The 19164-nt window shown below is 34.9% G+C and overlaps 2 protein-coding genes across 2 annotated transcripts; one reads left to right on the forward strand and one right to left on the reverse strand.

Moving 5' to 3' along the window:
* Positions 1 to 1353: 1353 nt before the first annotated feature.
* On the forward strand, positions 1354 to 4125 carry LOC103323798 (uncharacterized). Its single transcript, XM_008225814.2, has 5 exons — positions 1354 to 2083; positions 2711 to 3009; positions 3187 to 3304; positions 3482 to 3543; positions 3662 to 4125. The coding sequence occupies exons 1-5, from the start codon at positions 1371 to 1373 to the stop codon at positions 3709 to 3711; spliced, it is 1242 nt and encodes a 413-aa protein (XP_008224036.2). The 5' UTR covers positions 1354 to 1370; the 3' UTR covers positions 3712 to 4125.
* A 3044-nt stretch (positions 4126 to 7169) lies between these two features.
* On the reverse strand, positions 7170 to 14088 carry IIL1 (isopropyl malate isomerase large subunit 1). The gene is made up of 15 exons (XM_089046812.1): positions 13886 to 14088; positions 13634 to 13765; positions 13360 to 13530; positions 11974 to 12126; positions 11824 to 11892; positions 11623 to 11739; positions 10191 to 10265; positions 9940 to 10017; positions 9746 to 9841; positions 9388 to 9437; positions 8779 to 8833; positions 8538 to 8669; positions 8075 to 8122; positions 7797 to 7955; positions 7170 to 7554 (listed from the first exon to the last, which is right to left on the reverse strand). The coding sequence occupies exons 1-15, from the start codon at positions 13937 to 13939 to the stop codon at positions 7414 to 7416; spliced, it is 1530 nt and encodes a 509-aa protein (XP_088902938.1). The 5' UTR covers positions 13940 to 14088; the 3' UTR covers positions 7170 to 7413.
* Between the last annotated feature and the right edge of the window lie 5076 nt (positions 14089 to 19164).

A 19164-nucleotide genomic window follows, 5' to 3' on the forward strand; every position in this document is an offset into this window, starting at 1 on the left:
AGTTTTTAGCCTTTGCTTTTTATACTTTAAGCAAAGCTAAGAGACACCTAAGCTCAAATTAATAGTGATACCTACTCCTTAGTTTGAGCAGAATAATTGTAATTTAGGTCTAGGATTATGCAGCAATTTCAATTAAAAAGAAGTGGTATTTGTTAACCACAGACTTGAATCTTTGCCCATTACCTAAACAGACACTCTAAGAATGGTATTTCTCAATCTTACTTTCTTACTCAAACTGCATTTTCTTAACGAAAAAAAGAAATGTTACGTTAACAACCATACAACCTAAAATTAACGAAAAGAGATTAGGAAAGTGTTATTCTCATTTCTAATCTGTCATCTTATGCTATATCTGCATTATTTAAAATTACAAGTTATTAAACTTAGATTGCAGAATGAAAAACTAGGACTGTGAATAACAGCTCAAAAACAAAACAAAAAAATGAGTAAATAATTTGTTTGATTAGATTAAAAAAAAGGGGGTACCTACTTATGAGCCCTATGCTGCCTATAATAATACTTAATCAGTAAAAGCAATTGACATCCCAAGACCTAGCACTGTTACCTGCATAATTTTTCTGTATATGCAACTAGAATCCCAATTTTCCTCATTGTCCAAATTAAAAGGTCCGACAAGCCGAAGTTTAATATTATCATTAACCATCATACCAAGACCAAAAAGTTAAAAATACCATCATACTAGCTAGGAACTTGTATCATTTCCAACCTCTCATCATACCACCACACTATTATTTTAATTATTCCCATTAATTCTTTCTTCTAAACCTTATCATGCCCACACAAATTACCATCAAAGCAAAAGATAATCTTTGTAATTAGAGGAACACAGCAATCTAACAGCTCCAATTTGTATATGCTTCAACATAGAATTTTATAATATGATTCTCTCTATCTATACCTTTTGTATTATAAACAAGGTAGTCTTTATAATTTTTTTTTATACTATTTGCCTCTTTATATCCCTCATTTATACGAATTACAGTTTGACATATAAACAAAAATAATTTATCAAAAACATAAAAAGAAATTTTTTTGCACACATGTCACATTGAGCTTGTACTTACCTGGTAAGGAGGGAATGTTTTTTTTTTTTTTCTTTGCTCCAAAGTTAGGCAGGAGAAAAAAAAATTTCTCACATATACTATTAAAGTGTCATAAAATTTAAATATAAGATTACTGATTTGTAGGTCAAAGTCTTTTTTTTAAAGGACTAGACTGGTTGGCTCTTTATAAAATATAAATAAAAAAGCCAAATTAGAAAACAATCAATTTTGTTTCTTTTAGTACAACACCAAGACCCAACAGAGAGAAAACAGATTCTTGAAAGATATGAATCATGTCAAGGAAAAATGAGGGTGGGTGGTGAGAGTGCAAGGCGCACTAGCAGACATATGGGCCCCATCATCATCACTCTCTCCACCACCTCTTCAACCTACTCCTCCTTCCCCTACCTCTTTGCTCTGCTTTTGCCTTTGCATTCTTCCCCTTCTTCCTTTGTGGTCCATCTATTATACACAACTCTCAAACAAACAAACAAACAAATTCCCACAACTCTCAGACTCCCAGTCTTCTCTCTCAAACCCACAATTTCTTCAACCTTAATTTCTTTGACCTCTTCAAAATCTTCAACCTTTTCTCCTGTCTCTCTCGATCAATTCATGGAAGGCACACTTGGGTTACTTGGTGGTGGTGGTGGGTCTTCCGGGGGCTCATCAAATGAGTCAGCAATGTCAAAGGTGGAGGTGGTGGAGCAAGACTACGTGGGGATGTCATCTGAGGCAACCTCATACCCAGCTGAGGCAGAGCTTGAGCTGGGCCTGGGCCTTGGCCTGAGCCTTGGTGGTGGTGGAGGTGGTGGTGCAGGGAAGCAGCCAAAGCCATGTGCATGGGGTGAGCGTGGTAGAATCTTGACTGCTAAAGACTTCCCTTCCATGGTGGGCTCTGCAGTTCCTTCTTCTAGGTTCTCTCACAGACCCAATGCTTCTTCTGCTGTTGCTGTTTCTGGGACTAAGAGAGCTGCTGACTCTGTTTCTCAAGAGGGTGGCTCTCCCACTGCTGTGAGGTGAGGCTATTCATGGAAAGCAAGCTCTTTATATATATATATATATATATATATATATATTCATAAAAAAAGTATAAATTTTTGCTCTTATATTCTTGTGTTTGACTGCTGAGAAAACTGAGAAATTGCACGTTCTCTTCTTGTTTTTGTGTCCAGTCCAGGAAAATAGAAAATTTAAGAAAAACCAAGTAGCTGTGTTCGCTTGGCTTATTTTATGCCCTCTTAAGAAAAATTTAAAAGAATTTTTTTAATAACAATTTTCTTTTCATTTATTTATTTTCTTTTTTCTTGATTAATATTGGTCTATTATTATCAGTCTGTAATCTTTTTCATATTGCATCTAGTTCTTAATCTGTTTTTGACTATTGAATTATAGAAAAAAGAACTATAATCTTTCACTCTCTTTATCTAGTCCTAAATATTTTATTTAAATTTATTGTGTTTTATATGCCATTAAGTTGTAGTATTATACTCTGTTGAATGCCCACAATGTATTTTATCAAAAAGTTCTGGAAAAAAAAAACAGAGAATGTGTTGTTTATTCTGACAATTAAGGTTATGAATGCTCTGTATCTCTGGTTTTGTATTTTGGATCATTGATGGTTGTATTTTGTGTTATGAAAGCAGTCAAGTTGTGGGATGGCCACCTATTAGTGCTGCAAGGTTGAATAGCTTGGTTAACCAAGCAAAGACTGCAAGGGCTGAAGATGACAAGGAAGACGAGGAAAAATCTAAGGACACTTCTAAGAAGAAGATTAACATGGGTAATAAGACTACTGCTAAAGAGAAAGGGCGTCTCGGATTTGTGAAGGTGAACATGGATGGAATTCCTATAGGGAGGAAAGTGGATATGAATGCTCACTCTTGCTATGAGACTTTAGCTCAAACACTGGAGGACATGTTTTTCAGCCCCACTACAGCTATTGGTTAGTTCTCTTTCTTTGCTTTTGGTACCTTTGGCACATTCGAAATGAGGACTTTAACTCAGAAGAATGGAGGCTCTTTGTTTTGGTTCATGTTATGATCATCAATTGGTCAGTTTTGATGCACTGTGTGTGTGATGTTACTACTATTGTATGACAATGGTTTTGTGCTCATGTCAGGTGGAGACAAGGAACAAGCAACAAAACCCTCTAAACTTCTTGATGGATCCTCTGAGTTTGTACTCACTTATGAAGATAAAGAAGGAGATTGGATGCTTGTAGGAGATGTTCCTTGGGGGTATGCTTCTACCTCTAATTATTAGTTTTGTTAAAAAAACAAAACGGGATGGTGAACCTAAAAAAATAAAGAGAGCAATGTACTTTGTAACATCAAATTTGACATTCCCGGAGTTTCCTTCTGTTACTTTCTAGTAAATAATGCTGACAGTATGTTTGCTATTTTTATGGTATATAGGATGTTCATCAGCTCAGTGAAAAGGCTTCGTATCATGAGGACCTCTGAGGCTAATGGACTTGGTATGCATTTAAAATCTTCAAGCCTATAATAGCTTTTCGATTTCAGTTTGTTAGTTTATCGCATTTGTACGAGATTATGAGGACCTCTGTCTAATCCCGATTAATCATTTATTTACAGCTCCAAGATTTCAAGAAAGCAGTGAGAGACAAAGAAACAAACCTATCTAGAATAGGTGCTGCTGCCCGATTATTTTTAAGTCTGGTAAGATGAAGGAAACCTACAGTTTGACAACAGAAGGAAGTAGAAATTTGATGAGACAGAGTGTGAGGATCGGCTTCCACTGGGCTTTGCTTGCTTTTCTTTCAAAACCATTCTCTGGTTCTTGCTGGTTTTTTTTCTTCTTTTTTTCTTCTGGTAGGCCATATTGTTTTTTAGGTTTTACAGCCTCTTACATAGTGCTAGCATACAGGCCTGCATACTCGGCTACATATGCTGCTTTCTCATACTGTAAATATGGGAGCACTTCATATCTAGAGTGTTGAGTTTGCTTCAATCTAGTGGACTCGTTTTTCTTGGTGATAGAAGAAAAGCTTGTATGGTTTTTGTTATTTATTAATTATTTTGGTTGTGTTGATTAGCAATTTATTTATTTATACTTCAGCCTCAAGTTTTAACTTGACTTTTGAATCATGGTACAACAATTATACTGAATTGGTTGCATAATAACTCAATTCTGAAAATATGTATGCATTTTCTATTGGTGGTGGCTGTGGTTTTGTATTCACAACAATTGCCTGCTCTTGCTAACTGGTACAACTGACAACAATGGAGGGGACCCCAATCTTCTGCGTGTTCATAATAATTTTTTCTTTGGGGTCCGTACTGTCATAATTCTAAGAGCTCTAGGCTGTAGAAGAAATTACCTTAGTCAATTGGATTAAAGCTTGTGTCTCCATACCTTGTTGTGACTCTGCTATGAAATTTTTATCTAACGTCATGATGGTAAAATCAGATATTACTTCAGAAACTCTCAAGACTTGTACAACTGATAATAAGTTTATAACTAAACAATTCTCCTGAGTCCCAAGTGGTGAAGATGCACTAAACTTGTTATAATGGGTGTACACTGTCATGTCTTGTTGTAATTGGTGTACACTGTGATGTCATCTGGTGTTATCGTCGGAAACAAAATCTCTCTAGATAAACCTCCAAACTTTTATTGATCGGCATCAGAGCCTTTTGTTTTGTTCTGTATTTTTCTCAACAAAGTTGTTCTTTGTAGAGGGTAAAAATTATGTAATCATTTAGTTTTTGACCTCAGATTACTACCCAATGAGTTGATGGATACTGGACAGTGGTGGTCCTACTCTACCATAATTACCTTCTTTTAATTAATTTGTGGGACAACTGTATCTTATTAATGCTCACAGTCATGCTAGTCTCTGTTCAACTTTCTGATCTGACTTGGATGCTTTTTCTTGCTGGTTTGCATTCCATATCTTTGATGAAGGAAAAACTCAAAGACTTCATTGGCAGAAAGTTACAACTGAGAATGGCTAATTGACTCTGCCAGTTTCAACCTTTTCTCAATTTGAACAGTAATTGAATGACTGAGCCATCATTAAAGCTCTTCTTGAATTTTTATTTTTTGTTTGGGTCTGAATTTAAAGCTCTTCTTCACTTTCACCAAAACTTGCTGAGCATGCAGCCTCAAGAAGAACACTTATAATTGCTTTGGAACCCAACAGCTGGAAAGCTTTAAGTTATTACCATTTCCCCTTTCTGGGTTGCACTGTAAAGTGATCCTAGGAAGCCCTTAATGGGTGGAGAAAAAAGACAGTCACAAGTGATGAGCTTTAATGCCATACAGGGCACACAGTGGCCAATTTTAGATCAAGACTATGACCCAGCAAGAGTTTGTGGTGGGGTTTGGTATATTGATTATGGCTGAGAGACTTCTGTTTGATTGTGACAATTGTTTGGTTCTTGGATTCATTTGTGCAGACATTTTGGCATGTGTTCTGCTAATTGATTACTGTGTAAATTAAAAAAAACTTTTAACTTTTATAAAATGTTCTTCATTTTTTTCAATTATATTTGAGAGAGATGTTTTAAACTTGGTATTTCCTCAGGACCCTCCCCCAAGTATTGTACATTTATTATGCAGGAAGTGATCCTCACCATGATGCATAAAAGTTACTGAAAATAGAAATAGCAACAATAGTGTTTGTTTGGTGCATTTCAAAATTCAATGAGAGAATAAATGCTTTGGTCTAGTAAAAACAAGTTCAAGATAAATAGTTTTAATAAAAGAAAACAGAACAAAGCCAATGGGGTCTCGCTCAGTGAAAGCCTTGCCTTGACTTGCATACCACAGGTCTCAAGTTCGAATCCCCACAACATCATAGTTGTGTGTGTGTGTGTGTGTGAGAAATCTCCCTCCTCTCTAGTTTAGATTATGAAGAAAACAAAATAACTTTGAGAAATGAAAAGCATATGCAACCAAAGTTCAGATTTATGATGCTTTCCAAGTCCTCTGAAGTATATGGAGAAGCAAGATTCGACCTGGGAATTGAAGTTGCTGTCTGTTGTTGAGACACAGACCTGCAACGACAATCCCTTCCAAGAGTAACATAAGAAGAACAAAGGAACAGACAAAAGTTTGGTCTACCAAGTTATAAGCAATATATATGTCAAAAGTGATGGGGGTTACCCAAGTTGCAGTTCTATTTTTCAGGTTTCTTTTTGTTTTGCTGGAGAAAATTGTGGACATTGTCATACCAATTTGTCTGAAAACTCTTAAACCAGTGTAAATCCAATGCAGACCACAAAAATTAAAGTGTAGCATTCTCTTATGACAGCTGAGACACCAACTTCTATGCTCAACAGCAAAATGCACAAAAGAGTTTTTAAACCAAAATTTCTATCCTCTGAATTTGAATGAAAACATTTAATGTTGAAACAAATAGATTAAATGCTGCAATAAGCTTTTAACATTTAATGTTGAAACAAATAGATTAAATGCGGCAATAAGCTTTTAAGTTTTTTTTTTTGGGTGCAACAATATGCTTTTAAGTAAAGTGTTATTTCTCCTAATTTAGAAAACAGAGGTCCATGGTTCAAGCTCAACCTGTATTATCGGGGCAGTGCAAAGAGAGTTGCTAGCATTCCCCTAATCTTTTAAGCCAAGCCTCATAATCATTGATTTTAGCTGAAAAATTAGGATTTTCCAGCTGAACCATGCAATCGGAAATCCCCACGGGCAGAAGCCCCCCACATTGGATCTGGTTTTGCAATTTTTATGTTACAGGACGAGGAAATAGCAAATTGCTTATTAAGACGGGTTGAACCCGCAATCACACTCAACCTGTTAAGCACCCCTCTTTTGCTGAAAGTTAAGAACTTGAACGAAGAAAAAAAAAACCCACATGATTTCGGTCTTCGAATGGAGAAACTTTCACTATTATGGTGTATCTTGCATTTCTATGTAACATACAATAAATTCTTGAATACAACAGATATACAATGCCTCTCTTACAATAACTGGTCCAACCAGCACACGAGGGATGGATTTGAGATGGATGTTGTATACATTCGATGTATGTGAGCATTTTCCGTACAACTTAAAGATGACTTCTAAAATTAGGATAAAGTCAAATTAGAACAAATTTCATGCAAGCAGAGGTCACCAAAAGTTGTCCAGTGATGTTCACTTGGACACCCCCTTTATTTTCTGGTCATAAAACATTCTAGCATTCGTACTAACAATTACACACATAAATACATATGGCACTGACCTGTTAATCACACAGCATACAAAACCTTTGGGAATGGTTTCCCATTATTCCTTAATCTCCGCTACCTAATAACTTATAGTGGCAAGAATACAAAGCAAACACACTGATCAAATTTATGATGATATCAATTGCCTACTGCAAAAACTCTCTCGGGTCGGTGACATAACCGGTCAAAGCAGATGCAGCAGCCGTGTAGGGGGAAGCAAGATATATCTCGCCTTCCTTGTGGCCCATTCGGCCAGGGAAGTTCCTGTTTGTTGTTGAGACACATACCTGCAAAGACAAAATGGTATAATGTACCACGGAAATAGAGAAAAAAAATAGTTATCAAAACGAAGATATTTTCCTTGTTCATATAAAGTGGCACCCAATAATAGTAGGCTAGTAGCACTGAGAAGTGGATGTTCCAATATCCAAAAACATATTTTTTAGAGTTGCTTAATCCAAATTCATTTTTCCTTAAACATGAGGGCATGACCATTGCGAATGTGTTGCAGGTTAAAGAATAGACTTACCTTAGGTTCATTCAAGCGAGCATAGGTGTCTTTAGGACCACCTAAGCAAGCACCGCAACTGGGACTCGCAGGCGTGTCACATCCAGCTTCCTCAAATATCTGTGAGCAAGTCTTGCCACCAGATCCTGGTACTGGAAGACTATACACGTCCATCCAAACCTACAGATTTTAGCATATGCAAAATATAAGATTTTATCATCATGTATTTCATAGATTCCTTCATAAATTTATACTACAGACGTTGTCGCCTAAGCACTTAATTCTGTAGCATGACAAACCTTTTGGGTAGCAGGCACAAGAAATGTTGGCACTTTGACCTTTTTGCCCTGCAGTAAAGCAATTAGATCTTTAAAGCTAAAACCAAGAAACGAGAAAATTTCCCAGAAAATCAAATATAAACCTGGATGTGAAACAGTAGAAGGATCTACAATACAAACATGCACTCACTACCAAAAGCAAGTGCTAGAAACGACAAATAAAAACATCGAATAAAAAAATCCAAACTGTACCAGCAGACCATAACCCACATAATGGTGAAATTTAATAATGATAAAGAAAATACAGGTTGACTGCTTTAATTTTGATTAGCAAAACGCATGTGATTTACAAATTGCAAATCATCAAAAATACATAACTACACTTATATGCATGCATTTGATAACAAAACAATCGGATGCTTATCAAAGTCAGCACATGCTAACAATATTAAAATTCTTGAGCTATAGAGATTTGACTCCTTACTGATGCTAGAAAAACTTTAGCTGCAGCCATAAAATCCTCTGTTTTTCCACCAGTACAAGAACCAATATATACTCTGTCAATTTTCACATCTTTGCATTCTCTTGCCAAAGCACGATTATCAGGAGAATGAGGCTGCAAAATAATTAAAAAACATTAGTAGGACAAGTGAGGAAAAATTAGCAACCTTTGAAGATCTAAAACAGAGACTAAACATTATGAGATTAATCTATGTGCTACTCACCTTTGCCACCAATGGCTCTAGTTTTGAGATATCAAATCTGTACTCAGACAGAAATCTAGATGCAAACAAAACAAACTTATTAATACAAATGAATTTCCAAATATCATGATTATTAAGGACCAAAATAAAGTATTCATTTTAACATTAATACAAGGGATACAAAAGGCCAGCATGAATTATTCATTTTAACATTCAATTTTCTTAAATCTGACAAAAATTTACAAATGATAAGGTTACTAGCCAGTGATACAATCTGAACTAAGCTACAATGGTAAATGACCACATAGTACTTAAATATGGCATTTAAATATGTATATTTTCAAAAAGAAGACTGCAGAATGATATCTGGTTATTCTAGCATAGAATTAGAACCTCAAAATCCCAGTAAAATCATATTCTGAAAAGCTGACTTCATAATACTGGTAAATCTTGAAGGTACTTAAAAATGCATCAACCATAAAACTAAACAGAAAATTTTAGAGTGCATGTCTACATTGAATGCAAATACATGCTTCAGATTTCAAAGTTATTACACAACAGAAGTATCACATTATAAGCTGGATCATGAAACGGAATAATAAAATGTGGGTATTTAATAGCATAAACTACCTTGCTTTGTCATCACTGTATACAGGTTCATAGGGTACAGAAGTCTTATCCTGCAATTCAACATATAATATTATACAGGTTGTGCTAGACAACACAAATGTATGTGACAGGAAAAAAAAGAACAAGATCTGTTGCAAAACCACCACGAAAAAGTAACGTCTGTAACAAGATAAAAGCAAAACCCTATGCATGGCTCTAATGTAAGGCTTGCTCCCAACCCCATTCTACTGATTCTAAACTCAGCCTTGGGCCTGCTGCCATAAGGCATTCCATTGTGTGCATGAGAGAGAGAGAGAGAGAGAGAGAGAGAGAGAGAGAGAGAGAGCTATCATAGCATTTGATGATTTGTAGCACTAACCTCAAGGTACTTATATGTGGTGCTATCAGCAGGAACAATACCATTTTTACCCCCAGCCTCAACAACCATGTTGCATAATGTCATCCTTTCTTCCATCTGTCGAGCACAGGTTCATTAAAGAGTAATTAACAACTGCAACCAGATGAATCATGTCATCATACATGCATTCAGTGAGACCTTTAAATTTCACTTACAGATAAGCTTTCAACAGTGCTGCCAACAAACTCCATAGCTTTATATGTTGCACCAGAAACAGATATTTCACCAATAATCTGCCAGATGAAAATCATTTATCAGGGCAACAACAGGAAGACTGGTTGTGTTCATCAAGTTATAGATCAAACAACTGAAAATCATAAGCTCTATCGAACTGATATATTATAACTTTTCAGTATGTCATGAAGAATGAACGGAAACAAATGCCTTTAGACTTGGTTAAACTTACTTGCAGAATCAAATCTTTGGCAAGCAAATAGTCAGGCATTTCACCATCCATCACAAATCTCAATGTTGGAGGTACCTGCAATTTAAAGAAGGCAATCAGAAAAGTAAAAAAACACAACACAATTTATTGACCACAACAGAAATTATGAGTTTAAAGATTTAACTACCTAGATCACACACAGCTCATACAGGAATGACATACACATTTAGCTTTTAGAAAAGCACCATTTCCTTTTTGCTCTCCATAGTTTGTGGATTCCTAACCTGTTTTTTACGTGTCTAACAACTTCTACTGTGTGCTTTTGACTTTTTGAAAATTGAGAAACCCAAGCGAGGAGCATACCTCATTCTCAAATATTAGAAACTGAACATGCCTACGATAACAGAAATAATATTCTAAGAAGTCCACCTAGACTATTTAATCTAGGGTTTATGGCACAAGTGAGGTAATAGTGCTTACTTGACATGAATTTAGCATAACAAACACATGCTACTAGAGTCAGTTCTTTGATACTGCATGTATGTACCTGGCTCAGGCAATTTTAGTTACTTCTAGCCAAACACAACCATCCAAAAATGTCTAAATCAAATCCTTTCAAGTGCCCTATCATCACCTTCATGGCCACAAATAAAAAAAAGCAGAATGATGGCATAATAGTTCTGAAAACTTATAGATACACACCTTTGGATGTCAGCCTACACACCATTCATTTAAATAACATGCAGCTTATTTAATCCTATTGTTTGTCACCACCTACTATCCGAAGCACATTTTGTATTGCTTTCTTATCACTTATTATGACATAATTTAGTAAAATTACGAATTTGTACAACTACATACATAGTTTCTGATGTTTCAAGTCAAATACTAGTTGTCAAAAATTGATGTTTCTATCAATACATGTAACATTAACACATGGGGCATCACCTAGATGACATGTTCATATCCAGAACAGAAATATTTATGCACATACCAATGTCGATCATTAACTGAATCACTACCCCCTCAAACAATTTGTACATGTCATTATTCATACCAAAACCAAAGACATAATCCAACATACAAGCCGAAATATCTGTACCATTATAACAATGTTGATGATTCATTAGCCCTTCATTTCTTACACAAACTCAGACACTAATTATAAATTATTCTAAAATCATCACCAATTGCACATAAGGTAAGAAATAACTCCCAAACCATTAGTGTCACAAGATCAGCAAATAATATCAATGCCTCAGAAAATTTTGATAGGTGTGAAACACAATATGAAAGCTAAACAGGGAGAATGGGAGCCATATTAACCAATATTATATTAATGGAAGTCAAAATATCCGTGGAATTACACCATTTGCATGATATCTTCTGGTCAGTGATAATTATATGTGATTGGGAAAGTAGAAATGAAAACAAATCTGAAACATCTGCAAACCTTGAGCAGGAGCTTCCCAGTGCCCAACACAAAACCTGCATCAGTGTTCCCGATTCCAGTAGCAAATTGTCCAAAAGCTCCCGCAGTACAGGTGTGAGAATCTGTACCCAGTAGGACCTGAAGGCAATATAAAGTGTTTGATTGCTGTTTTTTGGATTCTAAAGCCATAAAATAGTAGTGAACTCTGCAAAATGAAAGTACCTCTCCAGGCCTGCAATGGCCTTCTTGAGCAAGAGCAACATGGCACACACCCTTATAATCAGGGTTAGCCTGCAAAAATGTGAGTTAAACTCAATATCTGAAAATAAAAGCAAATAAACCATAAGAAACAATACGACTTCAGAGCCAAACCTTAAAATTACTCAGATCCTTGATATCATAGAAGTACTTGATGTTTTGTTCTGTGCAGAAATCCCTCAAAATATCCACATTACGATTCGCACGTTCATCACTTGTAAATATATAATGGTCAGGTATAATTACAATCTTTTCACGGTCCCAAACCTGTAATGTCAAAACGATGATGCAATATTTATCCCCCAAGAAAACATAAATAATGCAGCGATTACAAATTTCAGATATGTAAAATAGACATTATTAACAGTAAAAATACACACAGCAAGACAAGAGCTGAAGATGTAAGCTTAAAAAAAACCAAATATACGCCATCAAGCTATGAGTCAGGCAAATAAAATCCATCAACCAATTATCGGGGCATTTGGATCCCTAACACTCAATTCTGCTCCTGAGGGAAGCACCACAAGGATTTAGCCAACTCTACTCTATCTCTTAGTATATAGTTTCCGATAGTTCACCCTCCCCTTTCTTTTGGTGTTTGAATAATATCTGAACTTATTAATCATCAATTTTTTTTCCCTCCACGCCTCCCACAGGAAACTCCTTAATTTATCAACTTTCCTAGCCACCTATTGGACAATCTTAAAAGGGACATGCAATACTTAGGGAGACTACTCAGTATGGGTTGAGTCAAGATAAGTCTCCACATCTAGCAACACAGCCTTCTTCCACTACCTATGTCACATGCCACTCCCTTTGCTAGAGACCTCTGGATCTATCCTTCACATTGATTGCGACCAGCACAACCTTGGGTGTGTTAATCTTTCGGCCTGACATAACTTAAAAGAGTGATATCTGAACAAAATTGGCAAATTTCTCCACCCTCACTGTCAAGAAAAGAAATGTCATTCGCAAATTGAAGGTGAGATACTTGTTTTCACTCCTTCCCCACTGTGAAACCTTCTATGAAATAACAATTTCTAGCTCTCAACAACAACCTCCTAAAGATCTCAACAAATAATGTAAATAAAACAGGGTAGAGCAACTCCCACCTGTTGTAGCCCCTAAGAAGTTCTAAATCTTCCTCTCGACCTCCCATCTATAATCATTGAAAAGCTAAAGAAGCTAAAGCAATGAATAATTCACAGCACCCACTTCCTGCCAAAACCTATTCTATGTATCTCTGAATGTGATCATTACCATTGCTAGATAAAGAGAGTCACCCTGACTTGATCAATGAACCTATTACGTCTCACTTAAAATTTATGCCAACTCCTTTTCGTTTTTGGTTTGTAAAGCATGTTTAGGAATATGGCTTCTGATTGTGCTGCTTCAAGGGCCATCCCGATTTCCTCTCCCTAGTTCAGCTCTTAAAGTTTAAGAGGGAGTTGGGCTGGTGGGTGTTTAATACACTGATGTTTTTGGCAAAAAATGAAGTACCTTGGCGTTCTGGCCGAACTCTTTCTTGAAGATCCCAAAGGAACCAGGGCCACAAACATCATGTGTCATCAAAACATCGACGTTAACCCAAACATTCTCACCAGGGCTCAACTGGGTTTTCTCAGAAGCTCTAGCAAATATCTTCTCAGTCATCGTCATTCCCGTCTTGACCTGAGAATGAATCAAAACCCAATGTAAAAAACAATGAGCTGGAGATTCCCATTAATTCTAACCGCACAAAACAATGAAGAAAAAGGGAAATAAAGATCCTAACCGAGCCAGTAGTGGCAGGTTTGCGCTCTGATTGTTTTGGTGCAGTGACTGAACAGATTGTCTTGGATGTTCTCTTGCATTTCTGACTGGAAAGCGGCGATGCGGAAGAGAAAGCAGAGAGACCCAAATCTTTCTGCGGTTCAAATCAAATTTCAGAAGACATGGTTTAGTGAATCAGGAAAACAAAAGGAAAAAAAAGAGTTCAGACTTAAATGTGAGAACTTTATACGGGTATTGAAATAAAAGAGAATACCTTGTTGCTGATGAAAGAGGTGGATGGTGGAGCAACAGTGGAGCAAGCTGCCATGGATGTGAAATGTGTGGCTACTCGGCAAAACACAGTTTCTGAAAGGAAGAAAATGAAAAGCAAGTTGGGGTTTTGGTTTTGTGTTTGTTTGTGTTATTGAATCTGAGAGGCGGCGGCTGAGGGCGAGAATGGTGCACAGTACAGATGACAAGTGGAGGCGTGTGTGCTTTTTTTTTAAAATTGGCTACTAATTTTAGAGTAATGTTACACTTACCACATTATTATCCGTTTTATACCACATGATGTACATATGCCACATCAATTAAATGAATAAGTGTATTTTAATAAATAAAATTAGAAAACAAAAACTAGTTTTTTACATGATGCAGTATATACACATAAATCATGTGGTATAAAATTGTGGTATAATAAATGTGTAAGACTAGTATTATTCCTAATTTTAACCCGTTAAAAGTGAATATGTGGAAAAAGCAGGCTACATTCCCGGATTTTTCTTTCTTTTATTTATCTATTTTATTTCAATTAGTTTTTTTGTTCTTTTTAATCTTATTCAAGGGGTAAAATTAAGTTTTGCGTTGTAAAAAAATTCATTCTGTCTATCTATCCGAATTATCACTTTTGTTCGTTCTATTTTGAAAATGCTTAATATTACAAAACGTCCTTAAGGTTTACAAAACTATCAGATTACGTGTTTAATTTTTTTTTTTTTTTTTTTTTGTCATTCGTGGTCCTCAAGGTTAGTATGTGTGATTACAAATAGTCTCTGCCGTTAGGTTCTATCAAAAACTCCGTTAGTTTGCTGACGTGGCATATATATATTACAAAACATCCATGAGATTCACGCACCTATCACAAATAGTCCCTGCGAAATTTCTTAATTTTTTCATTTAAAATTCATAAAATTTTGGTTTTCTTTTTTAAATCTTATGAATTTTGAATTATTTTTAAAAATTATTTTTTCATCTCCAATAATACAGTGTCATGTGTATTTAAAAAACAACATATATTTTTAAATAATTTAAAATTCATAAAATTTAAAAATGAAAAAACCAAGGGTTTAGGATTCATAAATAGTCTTCAAGGTTAAAATCTTTCTATAAATGGTTTTTTTTCATTTTTTAAATTTTATGAATTTTAAATTAATTTTTAAAAACTTCATTAGTTTGTTGATGTGACATATATGCGGAACTCACATCTTCAAAAATATAGTGTCACATGTATTTAAAATACAATATATATTTGTAAATAATTTATAAAAAAACCAAAATTTTATAAATTTTAAATGAAAAAAATAAAAATTTTGCAAGGACCATTTATGATAGGTGAGTGAACCTCAGAGATGTTTTGTAATAACTAACGGAGTTTTTAACGAAACTTAACGGCATAGACCATTTGTGATCACACATACTAACCTTGAGGACTACGAATGACACAAAAACCTTAGAGATGCAATCTGACAGTTTCATAAACCTTAGAGATGTTTTGTGATATTAAGCTATTTTGGAAAAATGGGTTTCAAACTTGAGACTTCTTTTAACACTAAAAAATAAATATCATTAAATCTTAATTACTCATAAATGAATTTAAGCAAAGACATTCTTGAAATACAATAAACCTAAAAAATAAAACTCAATAAATGGCTTAGGATTCAAGATCTCATATCAGAAAAAATAGCATATCCTAGAGTGGTTTAAGAGCTCTTGAGTACCATCAACATGTCTAGTCCAGTAGAAAAGGTCATTGACTTGCAAATCAGAGGTCTCAGATTTGAACCCTCATGACATCATAGTTGTGCGTGTATGTGTGTGATAAATTATTCTCCCCTCTAATTTAGACTATCGCTTATACTCCACCAAAAAAAAAGCCTAAAACTAATCAAGTAATAACCACTTAACATTTTCTGTAATTTGTGTTTTGGACTTTGGAGAGGATTTTACCAGTGGGAATTGGGTGTGGCACGGACTAGGCTAGAGCCTGGCCTGAGAAAAAAAGTATGGGGCTGCTCTCACAAATGGACCATTAGAATCGTATAATATATATATATATATTTATAAATAAATAAAAAATTTGGACCATTAGAATCTGCCGGGTATGATATGAGAATGACAACCCAAAAACATCCTATTTTATTAGCTTGTTTTCTTCTTCCAAAGCAAAACATTTTATAGAACGAGTCATGTTGATAGTCCTTGTATTTGGTTTTGTAATTTACCTTCGTCAAGTTTTTTAAAAGGTATTTATAATGTTCGGAAGCTTGGGTTCCTCAGAGTCAAGAGTCAGGGTAACCTCGTTCTCGTTGCAATTCTTATGTTGTGTTTTTTTTTTAAGAACAAGTCAGACAAAAAAAAAGTGCCTCTTTCTTTGTGATTACAATTATAATTCAGTCAAAAAAATTACAGTGGGGTCTTATTATTATTATTTTAGAAATTTTGTGATTACAATTATAATTCAGTCAAAAAAATCATTATCCACAAAGTGTCAATATAAACTGACAACAAAATGCGAATATGGATTATTTCATAGATTTCATACCACGATGTCACAAGTTACAACTTTAATTCCAACTGCATGCACACATCCTTTGTGAATTTTGATTTAGAAAAATAAACAACTATGGTTGGGAAAAATAAACAACTATAGTTTAGGAAAAATACCAAGCAGTTGCTATAATTCTCCAAGGAGTTGGTATTTTTCCTAAACTATAGTTGGTATAAACAACTATGGTTGATTCAGAATGTCGTTGATATTTTTCCTAAACTAAGCAGTACCTTTATATAGATAGATACATTTTTTTAATATATAATAGTATAGCTATACGGCTATACTGTTTTAGACACGTGACGAGTGGTGCTAAGCGCAAGGCATGCCCTCATTTTGTATCGCCGACGGCTATATTTTTAATAAAAAGGTATAGCCGCGAGGCTATCGACACGGGAAGCGGGTGGTCCTTCTTTATTATAAATAGTACAGCCGGTAGGCTGTACTCGAGATATTTTTAAATAAAAAATGTATAGCCGCGCGGCTATACTACGGTATTTTATTATAAAAAATAGTATTTTACACGTGGCGAAATGAGCGCTAGATGCCAGGCGGGTCTTTTTTTTATTTTTATAAATAGTATAGACGTGCGGCTATAGACGGATCTTTTATGTATGATAAAGCTAGTATAGCCGGGCGGCCATACTCGCGTTTTAAAATTAGTATAGCCGCACGGCTATACTTAGGTTTTTAAACTTTTTATTATAAAAAAGGTATATCAGCTATACGATATTTGACACGTGGCCACGAAGACCGCTAGCCACAGACAGTCCTCTTTATTTATTTATTATTATTGTAAATAGTATAGCCGTTCGGCTATACGCGGATTTTTTTATAATACATTTCTGCGCTAGGCACTATATTTCACTTGTTTTGACTGCTTCCATTATAATAAAACTACAACTTTCGACCTATGCTCCTCCTGCTATAGCGGTCGAAGCTACACTCACATCCATGCCAACCTTGTAGACAACTATGCCTGACTGCGCAGCAAGGCTGCTGTATCCACCATGACACAAAATCAGGTAATTAACACTAATTATTCATTTGAAAAATATGCTTCTATAAATGGAAAAAATTACTTATAACACGTGTACAAGACGTACGTGACCATACTAACGTAGTTTTATAATTTCTTGTTATTTTCAGACATGGCATTTGTGGGCCAAATTTTTCCATAAACAAAGTATAATAATCAAAACGATCCCTCTTAATAAATAAAGTTACATACGTGTGTACATATATGATCTCACAGTACGATATAGTTTGAGAACATAAATTTTTTGTTTCCATCAAATAATTATCTTGTCAACACACTGACGCTATTTGTTGATAAGCATGCAGCCAAGCTGGTCCCAAGATCAAGATTCTGATGTAAGTTTTCTTATTTCTTTTTACAAATGCAATCTTTTTTGCCTTCATAATCACTTAGCAGTAACACCATGATGCCACAAGTTTGGCTTGAACTCAAGGTATCGTTGGAGGATTTTGTTCTGGATCAACAATGAGTTGTGAAATTCTCAAAGAACTAATGTAGACTCATTCTGGTAGCCACACAGAATGTGGTTAGTACTACACTTAAGAGTAGATACTGTATGTAGATATAAAATTAGGCTATTTGTTGATCTAGAATTTAGATATAAAAAGCAAAGGCACTTATAAGGTAGTCATTTACTATATCCAAATGAGAGTAAAATAGTAAAATTCAGATAATTAAGAAAATAAGATGAGAAACTTAATTCAATTTATTCATCGGCAAAGGCTACCATGGAATTTATAAGGGTTTCGATAGTAGAATTAGGTTAAAAGAGAAATTCAAATATTAAGCAAACAATAACTGAAATAAACTTTAATAGTGAGAGCATCTCCAAAGGGAAATGTCACATATCAAACGTTAAAATTGAATTTCATGACTTATTTGGCAGTTTGACATATAATAGAGTTTTACATTCCACCTTATATGTCAAATTAAAATATTAAAATGTTATGTATTATTTATTGGTTTACTACAATCTAGACACATTAATCCATGTAGGATATTTAACATTTCGGTTGGAGTGAGTCTCAACTATTTTTTCTACGGGGCGCATTTTTGCTCACAATTTTAACCATATGTGCACCTTCACCACCCAACTCATGACTTGACATTAGGCCTGGGCACGGATCAGTTTTGAATGGTAGAAGGCTCTTCCGTTAATCAAACCAAAGACTTTGGTAGACTTCGGATCGGTTAACCTAATATTTGATTCGGATTGGTCGGTACACCGATAATACCGTAATATAAAACATACTAATAAAAATACAATTTATAATACTTTCATATAACATAAGTTCTTGAACAAATATACCAAATTATCCTTGTAAAATATAAAAGCCCAATAGTCTAATTCATCCAAGTATGAAATCAAATAACTTAGTCACTATATCATTCAATATGTACTCAAGATGTACTAGGAGTCACTTGTTTTTGTTGTTTGAACCTTTGAGTGTTCTTTTTCATGCTGAATCCAACCATATAAAGAACATAAAATTTGGATCAACAGTTGGAAAGTTACAGTGTACAAAACAGGACAAAGGTCGAAATTGAAAAACATATGAAGTACATAAATTCCTCTATGACCAAAAAGTGCTACAGTACCCGGGTAAGTGATACAATGGTGATAAGGAAGTGATACAGTGGTAATAAAGCAGTGATAAAATGGTGATAAAGCAATGATACAATGGTG

Source organism: Prunus mume, linkage group LG2 (genome assembly GCF_029339155.1).
Source record: "Prunus mume cultivar Tortuosa linkage group LG2, ASM2933915v1, whole genome shotgun sequence".
Lineage (NCBI taxonomy): Eukaryota > Viridiplantae > Streptophyta > Magnoliopsida > Rosales > Rosaceae > Prunus > Prunus mume.

Bases quoted from the DNA above. Each gene is read 5' to 3' on its own strand.
- LOC103323798 (XM_008225814.2), top strand. From the start codon at position 1,371: ATGAGGGTGGGTGGTGAGAGTGCAAGGCGCACTAGCAGACATATGGGC. The intron at 3,305-3,481 runs GTATGCTTCTAC...TATGGTATATAG, and splicing joins GTAGGAGATGTTCCTTGGGG to GATGTTCATCAGCTCAGTGA. The intron at 3,544-3,661 runs GTATGCATTTAA...ATTTATTTACAG, and splicing joins CTCTGAGGCTAATGGACTTG to CTCCAAGATTTCAAGAAAGC.
- IIL1 (XM_089046812.1), bottom strand. From the start codon at position 13,939: ATGGCAGCTTGCTCCACTGTTGCTCCACCATCCACCTCTTTCATCAGC. The intron at 10,266-11,622 runs GTTTGCAGATGT...TTTAAATTGCAG, and splicing joins CTGGGAAGCTCCTGCTCAAG to GTACCTCCAACATTGAGATT. The intron at 8,670-8,778 runs GTGAGTAGCACA...ATTATTTTGCAG, and splicing joins TAGAGCCATTGGTGGCAAAG to CCTCATTCTCCTGATAATCG.